This window comes from Podarcis cretensis, assembly GCF_951804945.1.
Source record: "Podarcis cretensis genome assembly, chromosome: 13".
NCBI classification, from domain to species: domain Eukaryota; kingdom Metazoa; phylum Chordata; class Lepidosauria; order Squamata; family Lacertidae; genus Podarcis; species Podarcis cretensis.
This window is the reverse complement of record NC_137182.1, coordinates 34264922-34291703: the sequence shown is the minus strand read 5'-3', so window position 1 is coordinate 34291703 and position 26782 is coordinate 34264922. Positions and strand designations below refer to the sequence as shown.

General features: G+C 39.9%; 1 protein-coding gene across 1 annotated transcript; it reads right to left on the bottom strand.

Annotated features, from left to right (window-relative positions):
• Positions 1-4768: 4768 nt before the first annotated feature.
• LOC307201602 (vomeronasal type-2 receptor 26-like) lies at positions 4769-24147 on the bottom strand (the record flags this gene model as incomplete). Its single annotated transcript, XM_079950882.1, has 7 exons — positions 4769-5667; positions 18075-18201; positions 20120-20347; positions 20482-21339; positions 21735-22026; positions 22954-23066; positions 24115-24147. The coding sequence occupies 7 exons, from the start codon at positions 24145-24147 to the stop codon at positions 4769-4771; spliced, it is 2550 nt and encodes an 849-aa protein (XP_079807008.1).
• Between the last annotated feature and the right edge of the window lie 2635 nt (positions 24148-26782).

Sequence of the window (26782 nt, the reverse complement as noted above, 5' to 3'; positions counted from 1 at the left end):
AAGCTGTCAATGGGCTTGCTTTGCAAGACGAAAAAACCGCTATACGAAGAGCCTCACGGAACGGATTAATTTCGTCTTGCGAGGCACCACTGTAAGTTTAAATGACTTCCTTGTATGGCTTGCTACATTTGTCTATATCACCAATCACCATGGGAAGAAAGAAAGAAAAGGAACTGCATCACTAAAATAGTGTAAGAACCGGTCCTTAGACTTTTCAGTGCATTTGATACCCAGGGGAAAAGAAACCAGATAGAATTTTCACTGAAAGGTTCATTTTTAAAAAAAAAAAAAAAAATCAATTATTATTTTTACAGCCAATATATTTCATTTATGGTGAAATATGACACATAATCTAAGCATAAAAAGCATTATATGGTAAAAGGGACACTGAACTTAGGTGAAAATATCATGGTGTATATATGAGAATATTTGTGGAAGACAGGACACAGATTTTCTTTAAATATTTCCAAAAGGGGAAGTTGCTTATCAGTTTTTCAGAAATGCTATAAAGACATACCTCTTATATTTATATATATGAGGCATTTTTTAAAATGTGTGTGGAGTTTTTCAGGAAAATAAGAAAGCACATAAATGATATTTTATGATAAAACACCACATTGCACCCAGGCTTTTATTTTATTATCTAAAACATTTCATAAACTCAGAGAGTTAGCATCCTATATGGTAACAGCATCTAAGATAGCATATGCAAAAAATGGAGGCAAGTCAGTATACTTTCTATAAAATAATGGTATGAGAAGCTCTGGGAATTGGTTACAGTGGCAAAAATCACTCATAAAAGGACAAAAATGAAAGGCTACATTTATAATGTAATTGATACATTTTATTCAATGTGACAGGATCAGATGCTTACAGCATTTGGACAGTGAATTTCAGAGATGTTTTTGTTTATCTTTAGCATATATTTATTCTGCTTCCAGTTTTTGTCATCTGCATCTCTTGATATTTATGCAATTAAATGAAAATAAAATAAAATAAAAACTACTATTTTATCTGCAAATAATTAAGTCCTACTTAAGATAAAATTGAACCATCCTGATGAAAAACATCTCTCCAGCATAATTCTTGTACAGAATTAAAAAGAACAAATTTTTGAGGGGGGGAGGTGGAGCTATTTTAGAATGTATTTCTGACCCTTCCCCACATGCACAAAATAAAAAAGGAATTAAAACTGTTTCCCCCACCTTATATGTTTTGTTAAAAATAAGCAAGGCCCAATTCTTTGGTGTCAGTTATACTTTTTGTCTCTCATGTTCACTTTCTCTTTTTTATGTAGAAAAAAGAGCAAAAGAGAATAAAAATCCTCATTATTTAGCAGAACAGTAATTACTGTATTAGAGCTGGAAAAAGATGCATGGCTCATACATTCACTCTACCTGTGGAATCTTGTAGGTGCCTAAGAGAATAGCCATGTTGACGGAGATGTCAGAATCAAATCCTCCAACAACAGCTATCACTTTCTTTTTCTTGTTGCATTTGAAGTTGGGGACAATTCTTTTGGTGATGGAGAGAAGTTTCAGAGTGTTCTGATAAGTCATCCTTGCATTTAAGAAGCTATCATAGATGTGGAACCCAAAGCTCATATTTGGTAGGATCTTAGGGTTCTCATTGATTTCCTTCACTGCAAATACGAAGGACAAAACTTGTTGGTAGTTCTTCGGCATTGCACTAAAGAAGAGGCACATCATTTTTCAGATTTGAGAAAACAAACAAAAAAAACCCCTCAGATCAATTTTTTGTATTACCATGCCAGCACATAGTTTTGAATTGTTTATATTTTCAAATTAATGAAAAACATGGCAAACAATAAAAATCCTTTATGTAAGGACTATGGTGTAGCAACATCAGATACACTACTGATGCAATAGATATGTCTTTTGCACCAGTAACATGCCACCAGCACACATGCTGCACCAGTGAAAGTGCTGGTACAGAAACCAAAATGGGATGGAATGGACCCCTATGATCCATCAGACAATACCTCCATCAACAATATACTTTTACACCAGCCATTGAATTTCTCAAGATGGAAACAAACTTTTCAAAAATTATCTGTTCAGTTTCTCTCTCTCTCTCTCTCTCTCTCTCTCTCTCTCTCTGTGGAACCATACTTCTAAAGGTGTTTGCTGGAAGGAAAACCCATCTTGCATTGGGCTACAAATGGTAACTAGATCATAGATGAGCTGGACTGTTGATTCACACAATTAGAGTGTGAGTGATTTTCAGAATGAGTATGTGAACACCTTCATACCTTTTAAGTTATGAGAGTATACCATGGAGTCAAGTCTGAGAACTCCTCCATGTGTCCCACTTTGTTAGACCTTCTCCTTCAGCCCTTGGACTCCTTACAGCTATGTTGACTAGGTCTTTATACTGGGGAACAATAAATGCCCCATGGTTACTGTTTCCTGTATGCTCCTAACCTCAAGCGCCGTGCACCATGTCACTGGTGGCAGCTGTTTTCATGGTGTGACTGTAGCTCTCATTGTCGTATGCCTTGGCCCCTATCTTATACTGCTTGGCAAGAGAGAGCCTGCCCCTCACTTGATGAGTTTTGAACCCTTACCCTGAAGATGTCTGTGTGTCCTCTCTGCAAGTCACTTACTAAGAGAATGATACACCTGTGCAAATTATGGAGAGGGAAAATGCTTACAGAAGATCATATACAAACTTGGTGTTAGGGTTTTCCTGGAAAGTTAATGCATCAAATACAATGCCAAGCTGAGATGTCATCTCTCCTACGATCAGGTCACCTTCCTGATAATACTCATAAGGGAGCTGGAACAGATCAGTCATGTCACACAAAAGAGTGTCTTTCCTTCCATCTGTTGGAAGCACTTGAAGCCACAGAAGGATGAACAGCAACCGCAAAAACATTCCTGCTATATCTGCAGCAGTTTTTGACCTAGAGTTCTGATCTTAGTCTGCCATCCACCATCAACTAGATTATGTCCATGGCTCCAGAATACTTTGACAAGGAGAAACTGCCAAAATCAAATTAGGGTAGCTCCTCCTGTTGAAAATCCTTCTTTCTAGTTCTGATCATGTGCAGATTGATTTTATTTAAGTTTCTCTTTATTGTGCTTGTATCTAGTGTAAATCCCTGTGGAATATGACTAGATGGAATTAAACATAATATTCTGGGATAATTACTGTTTACAAATCATCTCTCCAGATGCCAGAAAGGAAAAATCTTTAGGAGATCTCATTTAACTCAGTAGCACTTTTTAAAAGCTAAATAAAAAATATTAAATAAAAAAAATAAAATAATAAAATAAAATAGACTGAATGGTCCACTGATCATTAATTTTATTGGAGAGGGTTTTCTGCAGTGGCAGGCTTGGAATAGATTATGTTTGTAGTCCATTCCAACCAATTGTTCCTTATTTCAGAAATTTGTGTTATACTTATGAGTTTGGAAATAAAACAAGGTAGATGTTTCTGAATATATGGTATTCCTCAGCTGTGCACAAATATATTGCTTTGTAAATTAAAAGAAAGGGGAAAATCCTTCATTGTACTCAGTGACATTTCAGTACTGTTTTAGTGTTGTGGGGGTATGCTTATTTACCACTATTCTGAAACTTCTCCCCATTGTGGATTATAAAGGGGAGGGGAATTAAAGCATTAAGATACAGAACTCAAAGCAAGAATAAAACACATCATACTACAGCTATATATTAGTGTGTGCACATTCGTTCTACCAAGAGAGATGGTGTGGGATAGGTCTGCATCAGCCCCTAACAGGGGAAAATGCTATGACAAGATATGCAGGGATGAGCAATATGCAGAACATATCTGTCTCAGCTAGCTGATTCCCAGATCAGCTGGGCTCAGCCAGTATGAAGTCCCCAACCCTGGTTCAGCTGAAAATACATGACTTGTTCAATCCAGCTCATGGCTTGTTCACCCCAGCTCAGCCAGTTCAGCCTAAGTCAGTTCAAGTCCCAATAAGGCTGTTCTTGGAACATAGGGAGTGTGGAACCAAAAAGAGGGAGTTAGGCCGGATCCTAAGATCATTTAAGTTAAAGGATTGTGTTCCCTCTATCTTGTTTAAGCAGAGCAGCGGCAGCAACCCAAATGAAGACAGGGCTTGGATGTGACGTCTCTTTACACCAGCTTAATGTACACGTCTGGTGTAGCCTTGATGGCATACCAAAAGGAGCTGCACCTTTCCGGATGTTTCCTTGGAAATAAGTTTATGTACGTAATTATTTATATTAGCATTTCTAATCCAACAGCTCATTGAAAAATATAATGGTGGTGTACAATAAAACTATTAAGCCATCATAAATTAATAAAATACAAAATATTGATCAAATTAATCACCTAAAATTGCTAGATTAAATAAACATTTTGAGCTGACAGTATAATATCAGATTTGTTGTTCCCTGGCTGATTTCAAAGGGGAACAGTGTTCCAAAGTACAGTGGTACCTCAGGTTACATATGCTTCAGGTTACATACGCTTCAGGTTACACATTCCGCTAACCCAGAAATAGTGCTTCAGGTTAAGAACTTTGCTTCAGGATGAGAACAGAGATTGGGCTCCGGCGGCGCAGCAGCAGCAGGAGGCCCCATTAGCTAAAGTGGTGCTTCAGGTTAAGAACAGTTTCAGGTTAAGATCAGACCTCCGGAATGAATTCAATACTTAACCTGAGGTACCACTGTATTGCTGTTATTATCATAAATGACTTTGTGTAAAGGACTTTTAACTAAGCAAATATGAAACATCAAATATAACCTTGCTAATGTCTCCTAGTTAACAGATCCTTGCTGTTTAACTCTGGCCTAAGGATAATGATGTAGCATTTTGGGGAAAAGATGCATCCCAATAACCCAGCACTGGAGGCCAAGATGGAGAAGATCTCCACAGCCACCATGTATTTCCCCTTGGTGCTCAGGTAAGAAGGCACAAAGGACAACCAAATACTGCAAAAGACCAGCATGCTGAATGTGATAAACTTGGCTTCATTGAAACTGTCTGGCAGCTTCCTGGCCTGGAAAGCCACAATGAAGCTAACTATGGCTAGGAACCACAGGTAACCCAGAACACAATAAAACATTGTGACTGATCCTTCATTGCATTCTACTATGATTTCTTTCACCACAGATTTCATGTTGAAATCTGGGAATGGAGGAGCAGTACAGAGCCATAGAACACAGATGCCAGTTTGAATAAAGAAGCAACTAAGTAGAATACAGTTGGCCAGCCTTTTCCCCACCCATTTCCTCATACTGGATCCTGGTTTAGTAGCCATGAAAGCCAGGACCACAGTTATGGTTTTTGATAATATGCATGAAACAGCCACTGAGTAAATTATGCCGAAAGCAGTTTGTCGTAAAGAACATGTCACTGCATGAGGTTTTCCAAGGAATAGCAAGGAGCAGAGGAAGCAAAGAAACAGGGAGATGAGCAGAACATAGGTGAGGTCACGATTGTTGGCTTTGACAATGGGTGTGTCCCTGTGCTTGATGAAAATTCCTAGCACCAAAGCCGTGATCAGAGAGAAAGTGAGTGCCAAGAAAACAAAAGTGACCCCCAATGGTTCTGAGAAGGTGAGGAAATTTAGAAACTTTGAAATACATTGATCTTGGTTCTTGTTTGGAAATTGATCTTCTAGGCACCTGAAACATTCATCAGTGTCTGAGGAAAAAAAGATATATGCATTCTTGATTTTTTGCTATCAATTATTGTGACCTTATTCACTCTTGAAAATGAAGTAGATGCATCTATCTCCATTGTATGGCATTGTATGTAAACACACTAATTACATTAGTAGAGCCTACTGGATTGGGCCAATGGCTACAACATCCCTGAAGTCCTCAGCCACCACATTCTCTGCCTCTCCTACCTTTTCCAGGTTCACCACCTTGACATCAAGGGAACAAACTTGTTCCCAGAGAGCATGGAGCTGATTGCACTTTAGTGTGACTTCAGTCCAAAGGGGAAATCATCATACATATGGCAGAGACTGCAAAACACAGGAAAGCTCCCACAACTCTCCTAGGTTTCTGTTTGCATAATTGTATTTTCTTTGCTTGCCTAAGTAACTTTATTGAGTGTTAGGGATTTCACTGGGCAGAGTGGGGTGCCCTGGCCTCTTTGCTGTTCTGCCAGACCTGTGGATCTGCTTAACTCACCTTGACACCTGGCACTGTGGCACTTCATCAGATTAGGATGATGCACAGGCTAGCTCAAATTTCTATATCCTTTTAAACTATTCTTCTTTGAAATACTGCCTTTGTGGAAACAAATATTTGAGCTGCTGAATGATGTGTAATAAAAATGATAGAAGCAGTGACCATTTTGTGCAGTGGTTACATTCCTGTCACCTGCGCACGTTGATGCAGAGCTCATAAGCACGCATCACTCTGTCTGCCCTTTTCTGGGTCCCAAAGGACCCATGTGTCAGTTATCACACATCAGCTGGATGCACCTAAAATTGTCACTGCCTGCATAAAAAGTGAAAACCTATGAAATACCATGGGCATTAATAAAATAAACCATGTAGTGGGAATTAATCAACCAACCCACCATTGCAACAGGCAAATGGTATGAAAATACTGAAGCTAATATGGGTTGTCTACATCACCCATTGGCCACAGGATTGATTCACATGTGTCTCCTGACTCCAGAGAAAGTAGGAGTTGTTTGTGAATTCTCCATTTAGTGTTGAATCCTGAAACCAAGACCCAAGTTTTGGGGAAATACTTTTTGGTAGAGAACTCTACCAGAGATTTTACTTTTCAAAACATGCAGCAAATAACAAAGTCTAGAACAAAGATCTCCTTATCAAGGGGTCTGACTTGCCCCCCACATTGAGGGGGTGCAGCCACATTATGCACTAACTCTCAGAATTAGCATTTGAGTGGTGTGTTAGGAGTTGTATCTTGATGAGTTGTCTTAACTGCTCTTCTGTGTAGGAGACGTGAACTGTTAAAGGGGGCAGAATGAAATAACTGAGTAATATTTTATCAGACTGTACATGATGTCGCCTACCCTTTTGGTTTGAAATCATCCCATCTGGACATGGAGTGCAATCATAGCAACAAAATGGCAATCCCTCCTTCTTTTTTCTGCTGTAGCCTGGATAGCAATGGTTGTTGCATAGAGCAAGGGGCTTCACCTGTTCATAAAAATGATAGATCACGTATTTCATTTTTTGGGTCCCCTAAAAAAAAAAACTTAATCTGAAGCTAGTGGAATTGAGATAAGAAGCGAAGAGACTCATCAGAAAATTTGAAAGGAAGATTAAACCATCAGAAGAGGAACTCAAACTGAAACCTGACAAGTTCCTTTTGTTTCAAAGCAGCTTATTCCTAAATATGTATAGGATCGTGACTTTACATCTCAAACTCTTTTAATTCAGTGACAGCAAATTTATAGGAATTCAGTTTCTTTACATTCTTGAAGACTGAATCTATATTGGAATTATGCTTTGCACACTCATATAAGTAGATAGTTAAATCCCACCTGATTAAAGGTGCTGTGCCATGTGATGGCTTCCTCCTTCACGGTTAACACTTCTCCAAGAGATGCCTGTGGATCCACCCTTCCTACTTTCACTTTGACAAAGGATTGGTTTGGGAAGGTAACCCAGTTTATTATATCAAATCCAGCTGCCAATTCACCATTTTTATCAAAGGACACAGTATCACCAGCAGTATTGTTAAATGAGATTCTCTTCAGCACAGAGTGAAGCTAGATTTGAAGAGACAGAGGTAGATTTAACAGAATGACAAAAGTGCATTTCCCCCCTTGCACGAGAGAGAGGAAAAAACAGATAAGAGTTTAAGGAGAATGAAATTTAAACCTTAGTAATAAACATGCTTTGGTTTGTTAGGCTTATTTGACAACCTAATGTAATATTTTTCATATTTCATAAATATATTATTGTTATTCTAATATTTATTGCTGAGTTCATATATTTCCATAATTTCTGCACTTTGATTTAATTAACATTTCAAATTTGTTTTGTATTTGCTCTGACTCAGCTTCATTTTTGTTTACCATAACTAGCTCAGTGGAGCAAAACTAGGAACCTATTTTCAACCGATAATCCTCATGTGAAAGTACACATATTACAGGGATTGTTTGAAACTCAAATTAATTTCTGAGTGCATAGAAAGTAGAATGTGAAAATCTTCATTTGTAGCCTGCTTTCAGTGAGGGGGCAAAGCAATGTATGGAAGAGATAAAAGTTTTATAGACAGCTGAATGTGGCCTTATTCTGTTTTACTGATATTCTCCATGAACTGAGCATCATAACATAATAATTTATAATAATAATAATAATAATAATAATAATAATAATAATAATAATTTATTATTTGTACCCCGCCCATCTGGCTGGGTCTCCCCAGCCACTCTGGGCGGCTTCCATAAAAACCAAAAATACACTAAAATATCACAGATTAAAAACTTCCCTGAACAGGGCTGCCTTAAGATGTCTTCTGAATGTCAGGTAGTTATTTATTGCTTTGACATCTGCTGGAAGGGCGTTCCACAGGGCGGGCGCCACTACCGAGAAGGCCCTCTGCCTGGTTCCCTGTAGCTTTGCTTCTCGCAATGAAGGAACCGCCAGAAGGCCCTCGGCGCTGGACCTCAGCGTCCGGGCAGAACGATGGGGGTGGAGACGCTCCTAACATATTACATTAGGCATGACAAGATTCTGGGTGTGAAATTTACCTGCCAAGGTTCCACATTTGGAGGATCCAAACTACTTCCATGTGCCATCACTCTGTGCTTTAGCCTAGATAAGTAAATTTTATGTAAAGAATGTGCTATGGCATAGACTGCATTATAAAGGCTGTAACTTTGGCCAGTCATGCTCATTTCAAAAAGAGCACTGGGGAGACTGTCCAGCTTCTCTTGGCCAGTGCAAGTAGCCATCCTTTGCTTCTGCTCATTGGAATCAGAAAATAGGCAGTTGAATGCCTTTTGCCAGAAGATCCTGAGAAAACCATCTCCTTTGGGATAGCTAGGATGAAGGACCTGCAAGAATTGTGTAAAGCCTGGCACTTTGTTTGAGTGAATTGCAAATGATAAGGCACCATTGAAGGCTTGTATATCAAACTCCCTTTGCATTGTTTCTAATGAGAAATCCCACTGGGCTGTCATGATCCATACTTTATGTATAGAAAACTTTGTAGTACCATCTAGGAATGAATATAAAAATGCCATCCATATCAGTGTTGTCATGGTCTGAGGTTCTGCACATACAACCAGTACTTTAACTTTTGAGATGGTCCGGAAAAAGGATTTGGCCTGGATGAGTTCTAGTGAACTAAAATTGTCTATAGCTTGAGATATGGCTGGAGTTTTTTCATTGAAGGCAGTACAGATTCCATGCTGGAAAAGCATTGGTGTTAAAGTCAGCATGAAATTTTCACCATTTTCATTATCTGATGCAACAATCCCCACCCATGTCCACTGGAAATGTAGAAGAAGATGGACAACACCAATGTACTGATGGGCTTCATTGGGGACAATCCGGTAGAAGGAAGGGAGCTGAGATTCATTACTCAAAACAGGAGCTAATATACAGTAGGCAACCTAAAAATGAAGAGGTCATAGTCTTCCATAGTAGACAGATTTAATGCTAAATAGTAGACATAATACTAAATAGTAATTAATTAAAATATCTGCTGACTAGCTGGAATACATAAGAATTCTTGAAGGAAAAAAATAGATTTTTTATATAGGAATAATTTGAAACACATATGACTAATTCATGTTTATCATGCTAGTTCTGATCATGGAGGTCACACACCCACACCCCACACCCACATGCTGTTGCTCTCTAATAACAGCACTACTAGCAAAAATATGCAAAGTAGCCACATGTCAGAAATTGCTTAGAATGTGTCTGCATATTTAGCCCCAAAGTCTTATTTCTAGGAGGGCTCAAGACTTAGTTAGAAAAGAAAGAAAGGTCCGACTCTTGTCCTGAAGCATTTTCCAAGAGGCAGCACTGGAAGTTTTCATGGATTTGCAAGTCCTGGAAAAGCTCATGCAGCTTATCCACTTCATAAAGATTCATGTAATCAATATTTTTCCCATGCTGACACTTACCTTCACTTTTTCTCTCAGAAAAAAGGGAGAAAAAATTCTAAAGGTTATCCAGTAAGGTTATATATATATATATATATATATATATATATATATATATCATTCTATCAGAGTCAGGTGAGTTAAATAACCCATATGCTCACTCTACCTGTGGATTTTTGTAAAGGCCTAAGATACTAGCCATGTGAAGGGAGATTTCAGAGTCTAATCCTCCAATAACAGCTATCATATTCTCATTATCGTCACATTTGAAGTTTGGGACAATCCTTTCCGCCATTGTCAAAAGTTTCATGGTGTTCTGATAAGTCATCCTTGCGTCTGTGTAGCTTTCATAGATGTGGAATCCCAGACTGACATTTGGTAGGATCTTGGGGTTCTCATTTATCTGCTTCACAGAAAATACCAAGGAGAGAACATGCTGGTGGTTCTTTGGTATTGCACTAAGGAAGAGGCAAAACATCTGAGTGATATTAAATCTTTCAAGGTGAAAGAGTAAGTTCTTCCTTTTCAGCTTTTGAGCACACAGGTAACTTTGTGTCTTGATTATTTTTCTTCCCACCTCTCTTCCAATGAGCCCAGAAATATTAAAGCAAAGAAAGAAGTATGGAAATAAAACATATAACTTCTGTCGCTTGCCTGCTTTTAAATAAAACCCATTACCACAATTCAGCCAAATCTAAGCCCATATCACTCATGTTGACTGACATAATAAACAATGGAGGCTCAGAAGAAAACTTTGGTGCAGTGTGAAAACATACATATATAGGATGAAAGGGCACTCATAAGGATGGCTGAAGATGAAATAGGAAGGAAATTATAAAATACATTGACAAATATGTTTTGGAAGCATAGGAGACAGAAGAAAGAATACACAAGAGGGAGAGGAAAAATGAAGATCATAAAGATGAAGGAAGCAAATATATTACTTCGAACATGCTTAAATGCAGCCTCAAAATATCATATGCAGACTGTTTCCTGAACAGGGTATTGCTTGAATTAAATTATTGCAGTGGATAAGTATGCTATAGAGGGCAACAGTGATTTTCTTACAGAAGTTGATCTACAAACTTTGTTTTAGGGTGGTCCCAGAAATATATTTCATCATTTACACAACCAAATTGAGAAGCAATCACTCCAATGATTAGTTCTCCTTTCTGATAATACTGGTATGGAAACTGGAAAGGATCGCTTATGGGGCATACAACAGAATGTTTCTTGCAATCAGTTGGAGACAGTTGTAGCCACAAGAAGAGCAGGATAAGCAGCAAAAATGTATCTGCCATCTAGGGGGCAATTATGATGCTGAATATCTACTTTCTCTCTATCATCCAACATGAGTTGGTTTACAAGACTTTTCCTTCAACAGCTCAGGATTATTTTCATAAAGGGAAAGTGCCAAAAAATGACTCATGAAAGCCTGCATGTTCAGAGCTCCTCGTGAGTGGTCAGAGTGGCTGGGATTTATATTAAGTAAATTTTCAGACTATGATATTGATTGTGTTTGTATCCTGAGATAATCCACACAGGATTTGACAAGATATTTGATGGAAAGCAAGTAATTTGAGATAATTACCAGGTTCAAAATCATCTCCTCAGAGCATTGTGTTGTGCAAGAGATCAAATTTAGCAGAAGTGGGAAAGAATGATACATGATTTTCTTTCACTGTAACTTGAGTGCCACTGTAGTCCTATATCCAGCAAAAGTTAAAGAAAAGTCTTTCTACCTGCACAGAGAGAAATCCACTGGTGAGATTAGGGCCTCCAGTACATGCACAGTGGCATAGATATCATAGAAATAGCATCAGCATTGTTCCGTTGATGGTGAGGTGCAAAATGAGGAATTCTAGGGGGATCATGCATTCCCACTATTACAAGCTCTCCTATTTCCCCCAAGACATTATCAGCAAGGGCTTGAAGCAAGTTTCTCTGCCACAGAATTTCTCTTCTGCTCTGTCATAGCATTGCTTTGTTTCTGGACACCATTTTTAATTGTGGACTTGATGTGACTTTATGAGATCTGTGGAACTGTGAGATCTGTGGAACTGTAACATTCTCATCAGCTGGAAGACTGTGTGTGTGCACGTATGCATGCAAATGTAAATTGAGCAGCTAATGTGCATAACAGCAACTGTGCACATTCACCAGTCTCATGGAGATTGTGTGCATAATCCTTCTATGAAGATAGAACTGTTGGAAAACTTGCCCCCTCAGGAGAGGCTTGCCCCTCTCCCCGGCTCCCGGGGCTTGTTTGCCAATGATCTACCCTGGCTGGCATCCCCACAGTCCAGGAAGATCTTGATAGGCAACATCTCCCTGCGTGGAAGATGCACACCCCCTTCCCCCTTGCATACCAGCAGGAGAAAGAAGAAAGTCAGAAAGTCTGTACACGTATCAGAATACTCATCTGCATTGTCATCTGTGGGAAATGTGTGGAGAACCTCTCTCTCCTGTCTCGGAGTGCTCTCTAGAAACTTGGTGAGAATCACCTGACCAGATTCAGACAAAATTACTCTATAGAAACCCTTTTCGTAACCCACAAAAATGCCTTTGGCATTTCTTACCCCTTTTGGAGTTTCTGTATGGACGTGAGATCCAAAAACCTTAAAATGTGTTACCGAAGGTTTCCTGTGGAAGAGCTTCTCAAAAGGAGAACTATCCATACCTTTCTCACCCACGTGTAAGAGAACGAGCTTAAAGATTCAGCCCAGAACTCTTGTGGCAAATGTGAACTAAGCAATTGTGCTTTCATTCCTTTCTGCAACTCTTTGTTCACCTTTACACACACACTCTTGTTCCATGAAGCTTCAGAGACAGCAATCTTATGCTCTATCTCTTGTTTCTCTAGAAAATCTTGAAAATCCTGTGAAAGAAAAATTGACTTATCATCTGTGAAAAGATAATCAATATTAGCATCATGAACAGTCTTAACCTTATCACAAAACTCTTTAAACCTTGCTAAGGTTTCCTTTGGTGATTGAGAATAGTGATCAACAAACACAAGATAGTATTTTGCATTGCCTCTAGATGGTGCTAGAGGACCAATTACATCAGCATACACTTGCTGAAAAACACTGTTAATCTTAGTTGTCTTTCTTCCCATGGCTTCTTTCGATACACCTGCAAGAGAAAACATCTTAGTATCACATGCATTAGACACTCTGTAATCAGACTCTTCAAAAGTCAATAGATATAGTCCATCTTTCTCTCTGGCAGAAAGATACAGCTCTCCGTCTTTAAAGATTTTGCAACTCTGCTTATCATAGGACAACACCAGACCTTTTTTTTGTCATCTGAGAAACACTCAGCAAATTGAACTTTAAGTCCAGAACATAATAAACATTACTTATAGTCAACTTCAGACTCTCCAGATAAACAGTTCCAATTCCGGTAGCTACCATCTCCTGACTGTTGGCCTGTTTCACAGTGAAGCGTTGCTTCTCAAATGTAGAAAACAACTTGTGTGAGGATAAATGTTCTGTCGCTCCAGTGTCCAAAATAAATGCATTTTCAACTGATGATGTGGCCTTTGGCAACATCAAAGCCTTTGCTGGCCTTGCCTGCGACTTGGCACGACCCTTGCCTGAAGCCTCAGGCTTTGCAGAGCCCCCTTTGGCTCCTTTTGGCTGACATGGCTTTTTACAGTTCTTCTGAAAATGCCCAGGCTGGGCACAATTGTAACAATGAACAACGTTCAGAGCTACAGCCTGCTCCTCTGTAGCAACAACTGTGGGGGTGCTTGAACTCCGAGCTTCACTCCCCCCATCAGCAACAGCTATTGCAGCAAGTCTGTCTCTCTCATTCAGAACAACAGAACAAATTCTCTCCACCGTCAGATCCGCGGCAGGTAGAGAACCAAGCTGACTTGCAACCGTTTTGTAAGTCTGGTTCAAGCTGTTAATAATCATAAAACAGAATATTTCTTCCTGAAGAGGAAAATTTCTTTGCGCCATCTGCTGGCGTAGAAATTTCATCTCTGTCAGATGCACCTGCACATCCCCATCAGGCTTCAGTCTCATGTTTGAGTTTCTCAAAATGCAGCAGCACTGTGCCAGCAGCATCTCTCTGATGAATTCGCTGTAGCGTAAGCCACATCTCGCACACGAATTCCAAATCCGCAATATGCACAAGTTGATCGTCAGAAACACATAAGATGATAGCAGACCTGGCCTTCACATTTTGTTCATTCCAAGCTCTTGTAGGTGCTGCCGGGATGGGATTTTCAATCACCCCAAATATTCTCTGTCTCTGAAGAAGGGCTTTCATTTTCAAAGACCAGGAGGAATAATTGTCATTAGTTAGGGGGGATGGATAAGGCAAACCCGCCCCTTGCTTGGCATCCATCTTGATTCCAAGTTTCAGCTTTCAGCTACAAGCTGAAAAATCCAACAGCCTGTGAGCTGTTTACAGCTGCAAGCCCTTGGCAGCAAGCTCCGCTTGGAAAATTCCTTCCAACAGCCCTTGACAGCAAACAAACGCTGAAAAATCCAATAGCTTTTTCAGCCTCTGAGCCTTTACAGCTCCGGCTCACTTCCCTCTTTGCCTTTGATGCTTAATGAGCCCATAAATCAGCCCAAAAAGTACTCACGATTCCTTGGCAGGCGACGGCAGTTTTATCAGCTCCCCCGGAATGCTTGGAATGTGGCTCTCTCTGGCTGTTTTTAATCCAAAAAACAGCAGCTGTTCAGTGAACCAGAGAACCGTTCAATCCGTGTTCACCATGCAGCCATAAATCAGAGGTCCATGGAACGTTGCAATCAGCAAAAAAAAACACCAAAAAAACAAAAACGCCTCCACTGGGTGCTCCAGCCGTCCTTAGCAGTGCCTTGTAGCCTCTGCCATCCGTGTGCTACCATTTGTTGGAAAACTTGCCCCCTCGGGAGAGGCTTGCCCCTCTCCCCAGCTCCCGGGGCTTGTTTGCCGGTGATCTACCCTGGCTGGCATCCCTGCAGTCCAGGAAGATCTTGAGAGGTGACATCTCCTGCGTGGAAGATGCACACCCCCTTCCCCCTTGCATACCAGCAGGAGAAAGAAGAAAGTCAGAAAGTCTGTTTCATCTACGTTTTATTTCTGACTGTACAACTGTACAAAACATGTCCGTTCAGTTCAGCCTCCTCCGAGCAACAGCAAGAGACTTCCTTCACAAAAGCAACAGGAAGGTCTCATATTACACAAAGAACAAATCCCTGTGAACCACCCTGTGAACTGCCTGGTACATCCTTTCCCAGGGCTAGCCACATCATGTGATGTAAACATATAGCTGCTTGTTTGCAGCTGCGTAGTACTCATATTCCAACAAGAACTGTGTATGTTTCCAGGTTAACATACGTATTCCCCTGCAGGCCTTGGGGAATGTGCTCATCTAGACTGCATTTTGCACAATTTAAAAGCGTAAGCGTGATATTCAATAGGAATGTGTATCTCAAATTAATATACACTGAATCCAAGTTATGAGGCTTGCATGCAAGCTTCAGTAAACCCAGTGATATTTTATGTGTTAACATGCATAGGATTACCCTGTATGACTGATACATATGATAGTGTCTCAGCTCCCCTGAGGCAGTTGCTGTTTCGCCTTCTCCATGACTTCCACTGTTTCTTAAAGCAACAGCTCCTCTAATCTAGAGTTTCTCCAAGCTTTTGTGTCTTCCTCTCACTTTCTTATTTTATTATTCTTTCTAGGGCTCCTCTTCTCAGCACCACTCTTCCACCATGTTGGAATATGGGTAATAATCCAAACCATTTCCAAAATTCCTATTGTAGTATCACTATAGACAAATGGGATTATGTTTATTTTAAACTTCTACGCTAAAGTTCCGGGCATGGAATTCATCTTTTTTGTGACCACAACACACTTTGGTTTGGCAGTTTGGACACTGTGTCTTTATTTCAGCCAGATGATTTGATGAAAAAGAGAGAGCTGGATATCAGCAGTATCAACAGTATTTAATGAGCTTATCCAGAAGGTAACTAAAGAAAATAAATCAGAATGCAGGTAAAATCTGAACTGGGTACAGGACACCAAGTAATTGAAGAGACTCATAGTATCATGCAGACTGACACCCCCCCCCCCAACCTGTAACATTATACAAATATTCACACACACACATACATAGATACATAGTTACAAGTAATTGAAAAGACTTCTGGTATCATGCAGACTGATACCCCTCCCTCATAACCTGTAACATTATACACACATGCACATAAACATAAATACATAGCTATTGATGAAAACACAATTTCACAAAGACTGTGACACTTGCTAAATATTAAAGGTAAAGGTAAAGGGACCCCTGACCATTAGGTCCAGTTGTGACCGACTCTAGGGTTGCGGCGCTCATCCTGCTTTATTGGCCGAGGGAGCTGGTGTACAGCTTCCGGGTCATGTGGCCAGCATGACTAAGACGCTTCTGGCGAACCAGAGCAGCACACGGAAACACCGTTTACCTTTCCGCTGGAGTGGTACCTATTTATCTACTTGCACTTTGAGGTGCTTTCGAACAGCTAGGTTGGCAGGATCAGGGACTGAGCAACAGGAGCTCACCCCGTTGCGGGGATTTGAACCTCCAACCTTCTGATCAGCAAGTCCTAGGCTCTGTGGTTTAACCCACCGCGCCACCCGCAGCTTCTAAATCTGTTGAATTGCAATAGACTGATCACTATAATCATTATTTATTTTCCCCTCTTTATTAAATGCTCCCTGTTGTTTAGCTCAGGTCTCAGAATAATGATGTAGCATTTGGGGAAGAAAATAGAACTCAGTAATCCAGCACCAGAGCACAAAATAGAGAAGATCTCCACAGCTACCATGTATTTTCCTTTAGTGCTAAGATAAGTTGGAACAAAAGACAGCCAAACAGTACAAAAGATCAGCATGCTGAAAGTGATAAATTTGGCTTCATTGAAACTGTCGGGTAACTTTCTGGCAAAGAAAGCAACACTAAAGCTGACAATTGCCAGAAAGCCTGTGTAGCCCAAGACACAGTAAAACATGGCAGCTGAACCCTCATTACATAGCACTATGATTTCCCCATTTACAGAGCTCATGTCTGTATCTGGGAATGGAGGAGAAGAAATCAGCCAAACCATGCAAATGGCTATTTGAATAAATGAACCAGAAAGGACAATTGAATCTGCCAGTCTTTTCCCTACCCATTTTCTTATTCCAGATCCTGGTTGTGTAGCCATGAATGCTAGAACCACAATGATGGTTTTTGCCAACACACAGGAAAGGGAGGTTGAGAAGACAACACCAAAAGCCATTTGTTGGAGAAGGCAGGTCAGCTGTGCAGGCTGCCCAATGAACAGCAAGGCACAGAGGAAACAAAGTAGAAGTGAGCAGAGGAGGATATAGGTGAGGGTACGGTTGTTGGCTTTGACAATTGGAGTGTCCTGGTGCTGCCAAAAGGCTCCAAGGATTAAAGCTGTGATCACAGAGAAGTAAATGGCCAATACAGTAAGCAAGATTCCTAAAGGTTCTTTATAAGAGAGGTAGCTTAGAATTCGAGGAATGCATTGGTTTTGACCTTTGTTGGGATATTGGTCTGCTGGACATTTCATGCAGGCATCCATGTCTGAAATAAAAGGAAGAGCTGTTTAAGTATTCCACAATTTTTATACATCATCTAATAAAAAGGAATCCCATACTGTCATAATCTGAAACAAGTACTGTTGAATTGCCACCTGCTCCGATATAGGGGTTGGTGAATACCTCACTGCATTCCCACAGCAATTAGTTAAGGCCAGGTTTTCTTAATTGTTCCATTACTTTCCAACCTCTGTTCTGCTCCCCCCCCAACACTGCTACTGCTGTTACTACTGCTGCTAATAATAATAATAATAACTTATAACACTGTACGGTCTTCTCAAAGTTGAGGAAATGGCGAAGGATGAATGTAAAGGTAAACTGGAGAATTATATGCATTCAATTAATTGAAACATAGAAACTTGGACAACCTATATTCCTTTACTTATCATACCCTTCTGGCCAGATATCATTCCTTCTGGACATGGAGAACAATCATAACAACAATATTTTTCTCCTTCCTTCTTTTTCCGACTGAAGCCAGGATAGCAATTGTCATTGCACATCGAAAGGGGCAGCACCTGATCACAAACACAGAAAGCAGATTAGTATTTTAAAAAAAATGGTTTGCAAAAGAGCAGCTCTTGACATTGTATGATAAGATCACTGAGCTTATTGTGTGTTCCTTGTTTGAAACAGATTAAGCATTTTCATGAATGATTGTTTTAACATGGTTTATATAAAAACATTGTTCAATGGGGCTGTGCCCTCCTCTGAACTCCGCTTGTTCTTCATGAATAATGTTGTCACTTTGCAAATGGGATCCTCTTTAACAAGGGTCCTGGTTGCGCACGAGCCCCTGAGACAACCCCCACCAGGTTGAATGTGCTGGGTGTGGCCCAGGCCTTGTCTGTATGGCCCCACAATCACACCAGGCCTGTTTGAGCCAATCAGTGCAGGTAGCGTGATTGGTGGGGGCCTATAAAAGCGGCAGCTTGACGTGGCTCAGGCACTTGCTTTGCGCTGCCAAACACCTGCCCACCCATCCCTATTTGTAGGTGTTGCTGTTTTGGCCTTGCTTCGGATATTGGTTGGTCACCTGTTTTAGATCAGGAGCCGGGTAGGAATTTTTCCATTTGGCAAATTGGCACTGGCCACTTGGTTTTTGCCTACCCCCTTAGCAATCGTCACAACTTTGTAAGGCTTGGCGGTTAGGCAGTGGCTTAAGGAAGTGTGTGGGAGGGGAAGTGCAGCCATCACCAGTAAAGGAATCTGGGGGTCCTGGATCTGGTCCAAAGTCTGCTTGAGGGGCTAGGGCCATGCCAGGACCACAGGAACCGAGGGGTGAGCTTTGGTTGATCTTCATCGATGTTGCTCCCTTGTTTGGTCCCTCGTTATAGTCTGTTGCCAATGCCTAAGCCAATACAACTCACTTTGCTGTAATCAATAAAGTTGTGGCCTAAATTTTGCCCATTAACTTAAACCAAAATTACATGTCAGTGTGAAGTTATTTACTTGGGGAAGGGCTTGGGGGCCTTGGGGTGCAACCAGTCTGATATTTTTTGAAGGAGATGCTGTGCATATAGCTTTAAGGAGATAACTAACAAACTAACTGGCCAAAGGTTGTTGTGGATTCTTCCTGTCCCTTTTCTTATAACTTGAGAAAATGATACTCATTTTCTATCCAGAGGGCATTTTGCCAGTTTTGTTTATGGTGGTAAATGAGCCCATCAGGATAAGTATCCACTCTTCCATGTATTCCCTATAGGACTCAGGAGGAAGCATATCTTCTCCAGAAAATTCATTTTATTTCAGAAATAATGGCCTTTATCTTATTACAGGAGACTGGTTGGCATTTAGATGGGGTTTGAGAATTCCTTACACACTACAGGTGCATGTGTTTGCCCAGAATGCTCACCAAATATACAGGATAAATATTTAACCTGATCAGGCACAGAAATAATGGCTTACTGTGATGTTCTCACTTCATTTAAACCCCAGTCCACCAGTTTCCTTAATTTGTATTTCTCTGTTCCATTACTGTTACTCCCAATTTCTGCCACTGGGTCTGCATATATTCAGCTTTCTTGTTTCTGAGCAGATCCTTGTATTCCAGTCTACATTTGATCATATTTTCGATGGATTCTCTGATGGATTCTCTGATGGAATCTCTAATGGAATCTGCCTTAGAACTTTATTGCTTATTAATAATAAACTTTATAAGTTTATTGGAGCACATATGGATATTGTTAGGATAGGTGACAAAGGCTGGAGTTATGGTTCAAGAACTTTCTGCTCCTTCCTCTCAAATTGGCTTTCCCAGACTATAATTCCCATTCTCTAGTAAGAATAGGAAATGGATCTCTAACCTTCCATTGGATCTGTGGGTTATTTGGACAACTTTCATATTTTGAATAACAGCTCTACGTCAGCAAACATATGAATCTCTTGTCAAAGTTAATGATTGCAAATATTTGAAAATCTGAAGCTATGTCTCACCTGGTTAAAGCTTCTATGCCACTCAATTAGATCATCATTAATAGTTAGTTGTTTACATGGAGGAGCCTGAGGTTCCAGTCTTCCAACCTTCACTCTAACAAAAGAGTTGTTTGAGAAAGTCACCCAGTTTGTAAGATCAAATCCTGTGACTAATTCTCGATTTTCATCAAACCTCACATTGTCTCCAGCACTGTTGTTGAACAAGATGTTCTTTAGTGAGTGATGAAACTAGAGTGAAAAGTAAATGAAACAGAGGGGAAACAAAGGTGAAAATCTCCCTCCACAGATGCAGGGAGCGGAATTTATTTTAAATTTGCATCTTTTGCTAGCCCATTTTTTAAACAGTGTTGAAATATTATTACCATCCACAGCCAAGTCGTAAGAAATCCCACTCTTCCTCGTTCTTGAAATCTCCTTTCTCCAAACTTGGATTTGTATATGGCATGTAATGCATGTCCCACAGCATATACAGCATTGTAAATATTGTAGCTATGGCCAACCATTTTCATTTCAAAAAAAGTATGTGGAAGGCTGTCCAACTTCTCCTCAGCAGTGCAGAACTTAGTGTTCCCCGCATTCACATTAGAATTTTTCAATGAACAGAGAAATGCTTGCTCCCAGAAATTTTGAATGAAACCATCTCTGATTGTCCAGGAAGGCTTTATGCTGTGAACAAATTTCTGGAATCCAAGTGGCTCATTTGAGTGAACTGTGAAAGTTAAGGCACCATGGAAATGCTGGATGTCCCACAATTGTTGAACAGATAGTGATTCAAAATCCCATTGTGATGTTGCAATCCACACTTTACCCACAGGTGGCAATGAGAAAAAGGGTACATAAAACAGCAGCATTCTTAGATCCTGCCAGGATGGAGGCTCTCCATATACAAAACATGCATTGGCTTTTCTTTCCATGAGAACTCGATAGTTATCTACCTGATCTATCATAAAGTCTAAATACTCAGCCACATAACTTCGGTTTGTTAGTCTGATTATGAATGCATAACAGATGCTATTTTGGGTAAGCAATGGCATTATGGCCTTCAAAAATCTGTCTCCATAGTCATCATCCACAGCCAGGAGCCCAACCCACACCCACCCAAAATGATGAAGTAATTGGAGTACTCCTCTGAATTGATAATCTTCATTGGGGACCATCTGATACAAAAATGGGAATGCTGTTTTGTCACCATGTGCAGGGGAAAATGATCCATAAGTGAGCTGAAATAAAATGGAGCACTATGTAGTCTGCCTCTGTATTGGAAGGGTCTTTAAGAGATTTTTTGTTTAGTTTTATCACTTATCATTTGTTTTTTGCCACCTTGAAAGGAATGGTGGTGTATTTAATTATGATGATAGATAAGATAAGATAAGATAAGATAAGATAAGATAAGATAAGATAAGATAAGATAAGATAAGACAAAATATAAGACAAGACAATATAATCTGTGCATTATAAAATGTCAGCATTAAAATATGGAAGCGAAATGGTATATGTGTTGTGACTTATGCTGTTTTATGTGTGATGTGAAAAATGAAAATAATAAACCTATTTTATAAAAATAAAATAAAATTATGTGTCTTGGAGTTTTCATATATTTATGACAATGGCCTACCTGTGGAATCTTGTAAATGGCAACAATGTTGGCCATAATGGCAGAAGCTTCAGTCACATATCCTCCAATGACAGCTATTAATTCTTTCTGAGAACCACAGATGAAGTTGGGGACAAACCTTTGCTGTGCACAAAGCAGGTTCAGGGTGGCCTTATAGGTCATCTTTGCAATGTAATAACCATTGATAATGTGGAAGCCTAGAGTTATGTTTGGCAAGAGTTTGGGATTCTTATTGATCTCCTTTACAGCAAATGCTAAGGCCAGAATGTGCTGATACATCTTTGGCATGGAGCTGCAATGAGAAATGGCACCTTAAGAAAACAAGGGAACGTGCCTCTTTGCTCACTGTCATCATCCATCTACATACATTTAAAGTGGAGGTTCAACATAAATCATGCAGGATCATAGACTGAAAATAATGTAAGTGATAGTGGGCTATCAGGTTCTCCTGGACTATATGAATAATAGAGAGAGAAAGATAATACTTCTAAGATAAAAAACTGAACATTTTTAAGATATACCCTCCTCCAGAGAATGCTCAAAATGCTCAAACCATTTGTAGTCATTGCTCTGCTCAATAAACTGTATTTTGCACCCACTAAAGTCATTGTATATGGGAGCAGGAATTATGCAATGCAAAATGGATATGTCATTTGCCTTTTAAAAATTCTAATATGTAACACAGCTGTCCCCATTGTTAGTTCACAAGATATTATTAGACTACAATTATCACCAACCCTGAGCATTAGCCATGGTTTCAGGGAATGATGATTGTAGAAGTTTACTACATCTGGGACCCCAAGGTCACAAATGGCTGTCTAAATAGACAGGCAAGGGAACATGAGACTCTGTTTCTATTTATTATTTTTGCTGTTTGACACTATGCACACTTGATGCCTATCACTGAAAATGTTCCTACCGTTCAATAAATCTACAGTAAAATAAATAAACATCAAACTAGTGTGAAGTGGCTTCATCTGATGACCTCAGAACTCCATGAATGTGCTTCGAAAATACCTTTATAGTCTGAGAGTGAAAATCAGAATTATTGCATCAGTGTCCTGGTGCTGAACTTGATATACACAAGATGTATAAGTAATATACATCTAATATCTCATACTGAAAAGTAAACCTTGTTACTTGAGAAATCTATTGGTGAATTTTCGACTCCCAGTTCTAATACTTATTTTAGGAATGTAGAGAAGAAAGAAGTCCTTACACGGGTTCATCAATCAATGCTTGTGTAGGCTGCTCTATGAAAGTGGGGCTGTCGTGGAAGTAAAAAACCTGAGAGGCAATTGCCCCAATGATCACATTGCCTGGTTGATAAAACTGATGTGGTAAAGGAAGCGGATCATCATAAATAGTGCAGTTAATAAAATGTTTCCTGCATGTAATCTGAGGCAGCAGTGTGAGCAGCAACACAGTTCCAACCAGTATCCGAATGTTGAAGGTAGTCATCAAGATTCAGATCCTCTTGTTTATGTCCTCACAATTGTCATCAGTTTCGAGTTAGCCTTAGGAGAATGGCCTGTGGTGCTGTTGGAACACTAATATGCAGCTTGCCTGATAAAGATATATCTGCATCAGTGCCCCTGTTTTAGTCACACTTTAAAAGTTTACTTTTGTTGCAACGTGTCTGAACAACATAAAGCTTCTGGTATGTTCTTTTCCAGTCTATATAACTTCATATTCCAGTGCTTTCCATTTCAAGGTGAATCAGGTATTTACTTATCTGGTATTAAAGACAGATGTTCATCTACAGATATTGACACCTTTACCTCCACATGGTGGGATGGAAGAAGGAAGAAAGGATGGGGAAAGTGTTCAGAGTTCTCTCTTGACTTTTCCTTTCTCTCTGGAAAAAGAAGAAGCCTATGATGTTGAAAGAAGCAAGAGCCTGGCATATCTGAGTTTCATTATGAAATATTTATCTAAGATGGATTTTGCAGTAGCAGTCCCTTCTTCCCGCTCTCTCTTTCTTCCCTCCCTCCCTCCCTCCCTCCCTCCCTCCCTCCCTCCCTCCCTCCCTCTCAGTCTGTGCACAATCCACTGCCTCCTTTATGAGGTACATCTTTTCACTCCTCACACTAATAAATCTAAAAACCGTGGTGAACTGAAGTGCATGGGTGTTGAAATATACATATTTTTACTCTATAGAAGGTTGTGAAATTAACTGGAGATAATATACTCCCATATGAAATGCTGACAAAGACCTGCCTATTTCTTGATTCAATTCTGAACTGTATATGGAGTTTATATAATATATTCCAAACTATTGTTATTGTTGATCTTGTCAGAGCTCCCTGGAAATGCATTGAGGGGAAGGAAGGAAGCATGTAATTTTGAGAATGGCTGTTGTAATACAGTAAATACATACCTCTGTTTCTTGTTCTTGGCAGCCGGCAGCCATAGCAAATTGACTGCATATACAAAATATGTGTTTGGGGGAGTGCTGTGAAATAATAAGCAGTGCCTTTTAATATATGAAATTAAGTCAATTCCAGTGGGTTTTTTCTCTCTCAATGCAGTTTCATTCCATAAACAAATTCGAGACCAGGATTTTCTTCTCAGTGGCTATAAACTGGCTATTTGCTCCTGGCTTATTGTTTGGAGTGGTTGATTAAAATTATATTGGCAACTTGATTTTTTTTAATAAGTTATATTTATATTTGTTTGTTTGTTTATTATATAGGGTTGATAGGTCTTCCAGAAAAGAATTGCTGCCATGGGAGCATCACAATCACAGGGGAATAAACTTCGGCAGCAATATGTTTGTGTATGAAATAAAAGATTGTTATTCAGGTACTCAGGTAACCATGTCCTAAGCTATGACTTGGCCACAGTTACCCATGTAGTGGTTCAGTCACATTTTTAACTATTATAATATGTTGCACATAGGGCTGCCTTTAAACTGTTTCAGAAACAACAGTTAGTTCTATCTAACATCAATCTACCATCAGTAAAAGACATGGAAACCACAACAAAAATAGAAAAACGCAGATGCACCAACTCTTATACAATGCAAATGATATTTTAATAGACCTATGAAAATAAAATCAAAAATAAGTATTCATTGGGTCAACAAATATTTGAATTGTGCAAGACAGTAAGCAAAATGAACAGGTGGGACATGCCACTTGATTTCAGCCATACTTCTTCACTTCTTTCAGATATGATGACTCCCAGTCTTTTTAAATTGATGTTTTCAACTTGTGAAGCCCTTAATGGTTTGGAACCAAGTTAGCTGAAATTTCACTTTATTCCATATGTGAGTTCCCAAATTTTAATTTCCTGCTCAGAGGTCCTGCTTCATGTGCCTCCAGTTAAGTGAAAACCATTGGTTGGGTATTGGGGGGGGGGATTATCTTCTCAGTGACAACACACCTACCTTCCAAAGAGACTTCATACAATTCACAATGAGTATAATTAAAAATCATATTTCAAAGTATTTTTTGGCACGAGGTGAAGATCATTTTAATTCCAGGGTTTTAAGAAATCTGATTCCACTGATTGTATTGGGCACAATTTTTAGTTCCACCGTATGCATCCCTCCATTAGAAATGTTTTTTCAGCAATTGTTGACATTATATAAATTCTATTTATATCATAGAATCATAGAATCATAGAGTTGGAAGAGACCACAAGGGCCATCGAGTCCAACCCCCTGCCAAGCAGGAAACACCATCAGAGCACTCCTGACATATGGTTGTCAAGCCTCTGCTTAAAGACCTCCAAAGAAGGAGACTCCACCACACTCCTTGGCAGCAAATTCCACTGTCAAACAGCTCTTACTGTCAGGAAGTTCTTCCTAATGTTTAGGTGGAATCTTCTTTCTTGTAGTTTGGAACCATTGCTCTGTGTCCGCTTCTCTGGAGCAGCAGAAAACAACCTTTCTCCCTCCTCTATGTGACATCCTTTTATATATTTGAACATGGCTATCATATCACCCCTTAACCTCCTCTTCTCCAGGCTAAACATGCCCAGCTCCCTTAGCCGTTCTTCATAAGGCATCATTTCCAGGCTTTTGACCATTTTGGTTGCCATCCTCTGGACACGTTCCAGTTTGTCAGTGTCCTTCTTGAACTGTGGTGCCCAGAACTGGACACAGTACTCCAGGTGAGGTCTGACCAGAGCAGAATACAGTGGCACTATTACTTCCCTTGATCTAGATGCAATACTCCTATTGATGCAGCCCAGAATTGCATTGGCATTTTTAGCTGCCGCATCACACTGTTGGCTCATGTCAAGTTTGTGGTCAACCAAGACTCCTAGATCCTTTTCACATGTACTGCTCTCAAGCCAGGTGTCACCCATCTTGGATTTGTGCCTCTCATTTTTTTTGCCCAAGTGCAATACTTTACATTTCTCCCTATTAAAATTCATCTTGTTTGTTTTGGCCCAGTTCTCTAATCTGTCAAGGTCGTTTTGAAGTGTGATCCTGTCCTCTGGAGTGTTAGCCACCCCTCCCAGTTCGGTGTCATCTGCAAATTTGATCAGGATGCCCTTGAGTCCATCATCCAAGTCGTTGATAAAGATGTTGAATAAGACCCGGACCAAGACAGAACCCTGTGGCACCCCACTAGTCACTCTTCTCCAGGATGAAGAGGAACCATTGATGAGCACCCTTTGGGTTCGGTCAGACAGCCAGTTACAAATCCACTGAGTGGTAGCATAGTCAAGTCCACATTTTACCAGCTTCTTTACAAGAATATCATGGGGCACCTTGTCAAATGCCTTGCTGAAATCAAGGTAGGCTACATCCACTGCATTCCCTTCATCTACCAGGCTTGTAATTCTGTCAAAAAACGAGATCAGGTTAGTCTGACATGACTTATTTTTCAGAAATCCATGCTGACTATTGGTGATCACAGTATTCCTTTCTAGGTGCTCACAGACTGTTTGCTTAATGATCTGCTCCAGAATCTTCCCTGGTATTGATGTCAGACTGACTGGGCGGTAATTATTTGGGTCCTCTCTTTTCCCCTTTTTGAAAATAGGGACAACATTTGCCCTCCTCCAGTCTGCCGGGACTTCGCCTGTTCTCC